Source organism: Herpailurus yagouaroundi, unplaced genomic scaffold, assembly GCF_014898765.1.
Source record: "Herpailurus yagouaroundi ecotype Mexico unplaced genomic scaffold, PumYag 202, whole genome shotgun sequence".
Lineage (NCBI taxonomy): Eukaryota > Metazoa > Chordata > Mammalia > Carnivora > Felidae > Herpailurus > Herpailurus yagouaroundi.
The window spans coordinates 107,374-116,502 of record NW_024412433.1 but is presented as its reverse complement, the minus strand read 5'-3'; the positions used below and the strand labels follow the sequence as shown (position 1 = coordinate 116,502).

Below are 9,129 nucleotides of genomic sequence, written 5' to 3'. Positions count from 1 at the left end.
CCCCCCCCCCCCCCCCCCCCCCCCCCCCCAGGGACTAGCTACCTGCTGCCGTCCGGAGAGCCTGGCCACCTGCCCGGGCTCCCTGCTCCCGCTAGTGGCGAAGAGAGGCTTGTCCAGCCCTGGGGGATTCGGAGTGGGCAGCAGGAGTGTGGGTGGGGGGCAGTCCCCCATTTCCTCATGAGCTATCCCCGCATCTGAGGCACTGGCTCCAGATCGTCCCTGACCCCCAGGGCGGTGGCGTCTGGCTTCGGCCAAGGCTGCCTCCCAGCTCGGATGATCAGCAGTCCCTCTTCTGCAGACTGGGCCACATTTGCTGTGGGCCCGGGCCACGGCATCCAGCTGCGCTCAGGCCGCCTGCTGGTGCCTGCCTACACGTACCACGTAGACCGGCGGGAGTGCTTTGGCAAGATCTGCAGGACCAGCCCGCATGCCTTCACCTTCTACAGTGACGACCACGGTCGCACCTGGCGCCACGGAGGCCTGGTGCCCAACCTTCGCTCGGGCGAGTGCCAGCTGGCCGCGGTGGACAGCGGGCAGGCCGGCCACATCCTGTACTGCAACGCCCGGAGCCCCCTGGGGAGCCGCGTGCAGGCGCTCAGTGCGGATGAGGGCACCTCCTTCCTGCCCGGGGAGCTGGTGCCCGCCCTGGCCGAGACCGCCCGGGGCTGCCAGGGCAGCGTCCTTGGCTTCCCTGCTCCGCTCTTTAGCAGGCCGAGGAATGGTAGATGGCCAGTGGGTGCCGGGAGCCACTCCTACTCTCCACACCTCTGTCTTGGAGTCCAGGAACCCTCAGAGGAGGGTACTGGAGACACCCAAGGGGCCCAGGGGCCCAGCGGGATGGAGGGATGTAGGGACAGCCCTGAAGAGCCTGGCCTGGGGCCTGGGCTCAGTGGGATCATGGCGGCCTGGACCTCGAAGGACCCCGGGCCCCCTGCCACCCTGTCTCAGAGCCCCACCTGGCTGCTGTATTCCCACCCGGTGGGGCGCAGGGCTCGGCTCCATATGGGAATCTATCTGAGCCGGTCCCCCCTGGATCCCCACAGCTGGACGGAGCCCTGGGTGATCTATGAGGGGCCCAGTGGCTACTCTGATCTGGCATCCGTCGGGCCAACTGTCAAGGGAGCCCTGACCTTTGCTTGTCTGTTTGAGAGTGGGGCCAGGGTCTCCTACGAGGAGATCTCCTTCTGCATGTTCTCCCTTGGTGAGGTCCTGCAGAACCTGCCGCCGGGCCCCAAGCCACCCGGCCTCGGGGACAAGCGTCTGGAGCGCTGCCGGCCTTCCTGACGGGCTCTCTGGTCCGACCCATTTGTACATACCTCATAGTATGCTTTGAAATAAGAAACAAAAGTGGGCAGACTTCTAGGAGACCTAGATCCACAGTTACAGTAGAAAATTGTAGATACAAGTCTCAATGACTGACAGAGTGAGCAGACAAAATCAGGCTGCACACAGAAGCTTTGGCCAACTTGCCCAAGAAGCTTCACTCAGTGGACACACGCACAGCACCGCACAGAACAGAATCTACAGTCTGTTGGAGTACACGTAGGTGTGAAAATTGACATTATATTGGATTATGAAGTCAAGTCTCTAGAAGACTTCAAAGGATTGAAAAGTACAGTGAAATTGAGCTGGAAATGAAAACAAAAGGAAACTTAAAATCTTCCTTGTGGGGGCACTTGGGCGGCTCAGTCGTTCAGCATCCGACTCTTGATTCCGGCTCAGGTCGTGATCTCGGGGTTCCTGGGACCGAGCCCTGCGCTGGGCTCCACGCTGAGCTTGGAATTCTGTCCCTCCCTCTCCCCCTCCCCCTTCCTCGCTTCTATGTGTCTCTCAAAAAAAAAATTTGTTTTTTTCCAATCTTGTGTCTGAAAATTGAGAAACACAATTCTGAATTACCCCTGGTTCAAAGAAGATGCTATAGTGAGAATGGAAAAAGACGTTGAAGTTAATTGTGTGAGTGCTGCAGGCAATCTGTGAGTTGAGCTGAGCCAGGTGGGTCCCGTGGGGGCGGGGGTGGGGGGAGGCGCCGTGATGCCAGCACCTTAGAAAGTGGCAGTGAGTGAAGCCCAAGCGAGCAGCAGAACTAGAGGGACAGGAGACTTCAGACACCAGAGGGAATGGCCAGAGCCAGAGCTGGGTTTTTAGAAAGCTAGTAAAACTGATAACCCCCTCGAGGGGCTGGTCATAAAAGACACAAAACACACAAATCCAATATCAGGAACGAGATGGGACACACGAGGAGGGCCCTACAGATGTCCACAGGTTTCAAGAAGATACTAGGAACCATTTATATGAATGGACAATTCCTGGAAAAATACAACTTATTAAAGACGAAATAGCCTGAAAAATCCTATTAAAGAAGTTAATCTGGAATTTAAAATCTCCGCACACTGGGGCACCTGGGTGGCTCAGTAGGTTGATTGTCCGACTTCGGCTCAGGTCATGATCTCGCGGTTAGTGGGTTCGAGCCCCGCGACGTTTCTGTGCTGACAGCCCAGAGCCTGGAGCCTGCCTCGGATTCGGTGTCTCCCTCTCTCTCTCTGCCCCTCCCCCGCTCGCACTCTGTCTCTCTCTCAAAAATAAATAAAACATTAAAAAAAAATAATAAATAAAAAAAATATGTGCATTCTAGGAAAACTGCAGGAGTACATGGCTTTCCCCGTGAATTCCGCCAAACATTTCAGGATACCTGCTGGTTTATCGGATAGTTTCGCTTTGCAAGAAATTGCCCAGCCTGTTTTCCAAAGTGGCCGCAGCTCGTCTTTGGTGAGGTGTCTGTTTAGAGCCTTCGCCCCTTTTTTAACTGTGCTGTTTGCCTTCTCATTGGGAGTTTTAAGACTTGTTTGCATGCTTTGGCAAGTGAGCATATGGAAAGATGCCCCCATGGGGAAGACCAAGTGAAACAAAGAGCAGGACGCGATTAGCCTATCAGCGCGGCGGGTCCGGAAGGCTGACAGCGCCGCCTGCTGGCGAGGGGTGGAGCAGCAGGAGCGTTCTCCTGCCGCGGGCGGGGCGGCCACGTGGGAAGACAGCGTCACCGTCTCTTACAAAACTGAACAAACTCTTGCCGTAGGATCCAGCAATTGTGTTCCTTGGTATTTATCCAAATGAGTTGAAAACCCATGTCTACACAAAAACCTGCACATGGTGTTTATAGCGGCTTTATTCAGAATTGCCAAACCTTGGAAGAAATCAATGTCCTTGAGGAGGTGAACGGACAAACTGGTCTATCCAGACAGCGGGAGATTACTCAGAGCCAAAAAGCAACGCGCTATCGAGCCGTGAAAATACATGGAGGAACCGCGAAGGTGCGTCACTAAGTGAAAGAAGCCAGTGTGACAGGGTTACGTACTGTGCGATTCCATATGGCATCCTGGAGAAGGCGGACCTTGGAAGACAGTGAAAAGATGGGTGGCTGTCGGAGGTTGTGGGGAGGAGAGGGGTGTGTGTGGGGCACGGAAGGTTCTTGGGGCAGTGAGGGCAGCGAGTGCCTACTATAATGGTAGGTACATGTCACCGTACATCTGTCCAAACCCACAGAGTGCACATCACACGAGTGAGCCCTGATGTGAGGTACCAGATCACTGCTGGTTCATCAGTTAGGACAGATGTGCGCCACCAGTGGGGGATGCTAACCTCGGGGACACTGTGTGTGCGGGGGGCATGGGGGTGGCGTACTGAGACTTACCGCTCAGTTCTGTAAACCTAAAACCGCTTTAAAATATATCTACTAATTCGAGCGCTTGGGTGGCTCAGTCGGTTGAGCATCCGACTTTGGCTCAGGTCGTGAGCTCACGGTTTGTGAGTTCGAACCCTGCGTCGGGCTCTGTGCTGACAGCTCGGAGCCTGGAGCTGCTTCGGAGTCTGTGTCTCCCTCGCTCTCTGCCCCTCCCCCGCATGTGCTCTGTCTCTGTCTCTGTCTCTCCCAAGAATAAATAAACATTAAAAAAAATATGTCTACTAATTTAAAAAAAAGTATAGCCATAAACACTCTGACAGTAAGAAAAGAGAAAGAAGAAAGTGCCTGACAATGGTTGTATAATCTTGAGAGCATCCAAGTGGCCAGTGGACTCGTGACAATGTCATCAGCCTCACTGTGAGCCGGTCAGCTCAGGAGCCTCAGACATGGGCCCCCATCATTGGGTGGGGCCACCAGACCGGAGCCAGAGGGTCCAGGGCCCCCAGGGGGCTGCGGTTGAGCAGCAGTTGAGGGGTTCCAGCGATTGGAGTCAACATCATGCTGGCCATGCCGCCTTGATTGCCCTCAGGAAGACACCTCCCCACCCCATCCCGAATTCTCCAGAATCTCAGGAGCTGCACCAGGCGCAAAGATGCCCCTGTCCACGCGGGATTGGTTACCACGCACTGGGGCTGGGACCCTGGAGTGAGGGCCGCCAGCCCCTCCTTCCCGATCCCCTGGGCAGGTTGCCTTTGGGGTCTGTACTCTTCTCCCGCCAGGAGACCTTTGTCAGGGCCCCCACCTTGGATTTCTGGGTGTGGCACAGACTCCTGTCCTCCTGTCCCACACGACCTTGCATTTCTATCGGGAGGAGGCCAGCCCTTGCCCCCAGCTCTGCAGACCAGGAAAGGTGAGCACAGGTAGTGGGAGAGGTCGTCCTCCTGGCCAGAGGGGCTACAAGTGTGGGGCTCTGGTGGCCCCGGGCTGTCGGGGTGGCCACATGCCTTCCGCCCTGGGTGCCCTGTGCCGGGGTCTCAGGCCTCATCTGAAGAGCCCAGCCCCCACCGGTCCTCCTGAGGCCAGCCTCCAGGAGATGAGCAAGGCTGGCAGAGAGGGAACCGCTGGGTGGGGGGGGGGGGGGGGGGGCGCGGGGGGGGGGATGGGCAAGTTGCCCCAGCCAGGGCCGTTGACACACGGGACTGGGGCAGAGCAGGGCACGGAAAAAATGAGTGGAGGCGGGCTGCAGGGGCCGTGTTCCGGGAAGGCGAGCATCAAAGTGCTGACTGTGCCCGCGCTCTCTCACTTCTTGTCTGAGCCGTGGCGCTGCCGCCAGTGGGTGGCCCGGCCGGTGGCTTGGTGAGGCCACCGCTTCCTTCCCTCTCTGCTGCGTGCTCCTCTGTCTTCTTTTTTCTCCCCCTCCTTCTTCTTTTTTTAGAATACGAACTTATCTCTTTTAAAACATACTCAAAATATGTTAATTTTAATTGGTATTTTCGTGCTCAAAGTGCTCCCTTGTCTTTGAGTAGAGCCCCCAGCTCAGTTCCTTGTTTTGGGGGGGCAGTGAGTTGCCCCTGGGGTTCCCCCCACTCCTGCTGCCTGCCTGGGGCACGCGCGGTCCTGGCGGCTGGCTCACCCCCGGGAGGAGTTCTACAGGCGGGGCTTAGGGGTCAAAGGGCACATTTTCTCTAACCACTGGCTGGTGCCTAGTCCTCCAGTCCGGCCTTGTCGCCCCCAGCCGCTCCAGGGCTGTCTCTCCACGTCCTCGCCAGCACCGTGTTGTCACGCGGTCAGAGTTTTGCCCACGGGTGATTTGTAAGTCGTAATCTGCGTTTTTCTTATTATGAGTAAAATTGAACATCCTTTGGTTGCTTAAGGGATCTGAGTATACGTAGATGGGACACACGCGCGCGTGTGTGGTTACGTGCGTGTCCGTGTGCATGCGTGTGCACGTATGTGTGCGCGTGGGCGTGTGAGTTGGTGGTGCCGCCTTGTCATATCTTCTGCTCACTTTTCCATCGTACCTTCCATCGGCCTTGCTCTTTCCGTATTTTAGGTCTTTACATAACTGGAGTCTTAATCTTTTGTGTAATAATATTGCAAATACTTTCCCCTGGTTTGCTTCTGACTTTCCTTTTGCCACATTAAAGTGTTTCCCCCAATTTGTAGAGTTGAATGTGTCAATCTCTCTAATGGTGCTGTGGTTTCGAGCCAGTGTGGGGAGGCTTTCCTGCTCCAGCGTGAAGGACCTCACCCGTCTTCCTCTGTGTCTGCTCGGGTTTCCGTCTTACCCTTGTATTTTGGATTTGTGCAAGTCCCTGGCACACGAACGGAGTCCACCTGATGCTTTTCGAATAGCTGCTCATGCCCTCTGTTGCAGAATGTCCTTTCCCAGTGTCCCGCCTCTCGTGTGTGAGCACCACCGTTTCGAGCTGGAGGTCTGATACAACTGCTCTCCTTCTCTTGGTTTCCTAGGTTTCTTCTTGTTTGCTTCTCCATACGAGCTTTTCAGTCGCAGTGGGTTTTCACTGGGATGGTCACACCTACCAGTCAACCTGGGGGGGGGGGGTGGTGTCTCGATGGCACCGCGTGTCCCCGCCTGGAGGGCCCACACCTGCGGCCAAGCTGTCCTCCTGCGGGTCGGCTCATTTCTTGTTAAATTTACGCCTCGGGCATAACTTTAGATTCTCTATCACTCTCTCTTCCAGGGGGCGGCTGTTTGAATGTATGAAAGCCATTTATTTCTGGGGGTTAATTTTGTGTGTGCCACCTGACCCCATTTTCTTATTGCCCTATTCGTGTTTCCGCAGAAGCTACTGGGTTTTCCAGGCATGCAAGCCTGTGCCCTCCGCAGCCTTTCCCGGCAGTGTTTGTTCCCTCATGTGTGACCTTGCCTGATGTCCTCGCCTTGTCCCGGACTTGGTGATTCTAGCTCCTGCCCGCCCAGGACAGGACCCCAGCGTGGCGGGCACAGGGTGTGAGCCCTGAGGGCTGGGTGGGGGGGCAGCTGTGTTCCTGGTCCCTGAGGGTCTGGACGAGGCTCACGGGGAAGGACAGGATTGGGGGGTGTTCGTCACTGCAGTCAGGGACAAGAACTGAAGGCCCCTGATGGTGGTGCTGTGTCTTCTTCCCGGAGGATGGAACAGACCTCCCCTCTGCATCTGAGAAGGGCCGTGTGTCTCCAGTGGGGCTGCACCCACTCGCTCACAGCCTGGCCTGACCCCAGCCCAGGGCACTGACACTGCCTGGGAGGGACGGTCAGGTGCAGGGGGCCTGTGGGGAGGGCTGGAGCAGGACAGATACCGACGCAGCCTCTTGGCTGAGGTGGTCTGGGGACAGACTTCTTGAGGGGGCAGTGGTACATGATGGGGGGGACGGAGATGAGGGGCCTCGGGGCTCCGTGTGTTCCTGGGACAGAGAAGGCGCCGGCCAGGTGGGTGAGGGCCAGGCCCGAGGAGGGCTGGCTGCGTCCTCTATTTGAGGCGGAACCCCCCCCTCCCCCCGCCACTGCCACCCCAACAAGGCCAGGAGAGAACCTAGGCTTTTCTTAGAGTTTTCGTCAGTATTTAATTATAATATAATAGAACAGGGTGAGGGGCTCTGAGGTGTGTGTGGAACCTAAGACAGCCCCTGACACCTGGGTACCACTGCCCCCCCCGCCGTGACAGTGGGCCCGGGGGGTGCCGGGCGGAGGCCCCCATAAATAGCACCATGCATGGGCACCGAGGGGAGGGCGACTCCCCAGCTGGGGCCCGTTCCCCTTGTTGCCCCCCTGCCCCCAGGCTGTTTGGTGGGCTGGGCTGTGCATGAGGGTGGCCCACGGACGGCCTGCCCTTCCCCACACCAGGAGCTCTTTTCCAGGCCCGGAGGGGCACGAGGTCCTGGACCCCATGCGTGTGTCCCTCCACCCGTGTGCTGCATCTCTTGGCCGTGGGGGCACTTCACCGGCACAGTCCCCAACCAGGGACCCTGTGCGCCCATGTCCTGGAGCTCCCCTGGGAGGCATTGGTGGGTCAGGGAGAGCCGCAGCGCCAGACCATCCCCCGCAGGGAGGCGTGTGTGGAGGTGCAGAGCAGCAGATCTGGGGAGCGATGGGCCGGCTCGGCCCCGAGTCCCCTCCCCACCGCCACACGGCCGGCCGCACGGCACGGGACGGGGACACCTCCTACCCCCGGGGTCACGTGAGCGGCGAGAGGCGAGCCAAGCTGGCAGTCCCCACAGCCTCCCCACGGCATGCTCCTCCGGGGAAGGGTCCGCTGGCGCCCCTGGCGGAGGCTCCGAAGGACGCAGGCCAGCCGAGGAAGCCGGTCAGAGGGGCCAAGGGCAGGGTCCCTCCTCGGGCCTCAGAGGCAGGGGCCCCGGGGAGCCCGGCCTGCTGGGGAAGACGATCGTGGCATACTCGGTCTGTTCGGGGGCGCAGGGGGCGGGGGGCTCGGGCGTCTTCTCTCGCCACTGAAAATCCAGCTCTCCGTAGTCGACGGTGAACACGGGTGCCGCAGAGGGGCCCTCCTTCTGTAGGGAGAGGGCTGGCGTCGGCGGTCCCGCGGCAGACACGCGGACGCGCGCCGGTGCACGTGCACGTGCAGACGCCAAGCCGGAGCGAAGCCGGGCAGGGCCCGCGCTCCGTGACCCTTCCTGGGGCCCGGTGTCCCTGCGCTCAGACTCCCTGGCGGGTTCCCAGCCCCGCTGAGCCCTGCAGCGGCCCGGGCCCTCCCCCAGCACGGTGCGGGCTCTGGCGCCAGGGCGCCAAGGGAAGAGAACTCACCAGAGGCTCGTCCTCGCTCCCACACGCACAGGCACCTGTGAAGAAGCGTCCGGAGTGAGCCCAGGAGACCCGGCGGTCCTCGGGGTGGGGGTTGTGGCAGGGGTCCCTGCCCCCGGGGGTTGGGGGGGCCACCCCACCCCCCCCCCGGGGATTGTCTCCCCTCCCCCCCCCCCCCCCCCAGCGGTCTGGCTAACCCCGCCCCCCACGTGGTGACCCTGAGTCCCTGCTTGTCAACCAAAAGTCCGACTTGGACCGCGGGTTGTCCGGGCTGGCGACCACTCAGGACCCCCGGCTTGGGTCCTGCCGCGGGCGCCTACTGTCTCGGGCTGCAAACCCTGGCCGAGAGAGGAGCCCACCAGACCCACCCACCATCCCCGGGCTGGTGCAGCACACGGTGGCGGGGGGCGGGGGGCGGGGGGGGGGGGGGCGGGTGGTCACAGTGAATCAGTGTAGCAAGTCTCTCTCCAACTGATGCCACACAGAACTGCCACGTGTCCACCAGTGGCCAGCACACAGAGCACATAGCACATTCTCGAAAATATCAGGAGGAAAATCGTTGGAGAAATGAACTCCCACTGGAGACTGGCTGAGGTTGAGTACTGCTGCCCCGGGGAGACTGGCTGCCCTCCCAGACCCCAGCCGCCCTCCCTCCTGACGCCATCTGCCCTCCCTGACCCCAGCTGCCCTC

At 59.5% G+C, this 9,129-nt stretch overlaps 2 protein-coding genes across 5 annotated transcripts in view; one reads left to right on the top strand and one right to left on the bottom strand.

Moving 5' to 3' along the window:
- NEU4 (neuraminidase 4) overlaps window positions 1-1,724 on the top strand; it is a 6,652-nt gene extending 4,928 nt beyond the window's left edge. For all 4 annotated transcript variants that reach the window (XM_040450368.1, XM_040450367.1, XM_040450365.1 and 1 more), the window contains one exon: window positions 299-1,724. In XM_040450368.1, coding sequence (XP_040306302.1) covers window positions 299-1,284 — 986 coding nt within the window. In that variant the 3' untranslated portion in view covers window positions 1,285-1,724. The remainder of the gene's footprint in view (window positions 1-298) is intronic.
- Window positions 1,725-7,213: 5,489 nt separating this feature from the next.
- PDCD1 (programmed cell death 1) overlaps window positions 7,214-9,129 on the bottom strand; it is a 15,018-nt gene continuing 13,102 nt past the window's right edge. Inside the window, exons 3-4 of the mRNA XM_040450332.1 lie at window positions 8,442-8,585; window positions 7,214-8,188 (exon numbers count right to left, since the gene is read on the bottom strand). Coding sequence (XP_040306266.1) covers window positions 7,985-8,188; window positions 8,442-8,585 — 348 coding nt within the window. The 3' untranslated portion in view covers window positions 7,214-7,984. The remainder of the gene's footprint in view (window positions 8,189-8,441; window positions 8,586-9,129) is intronic.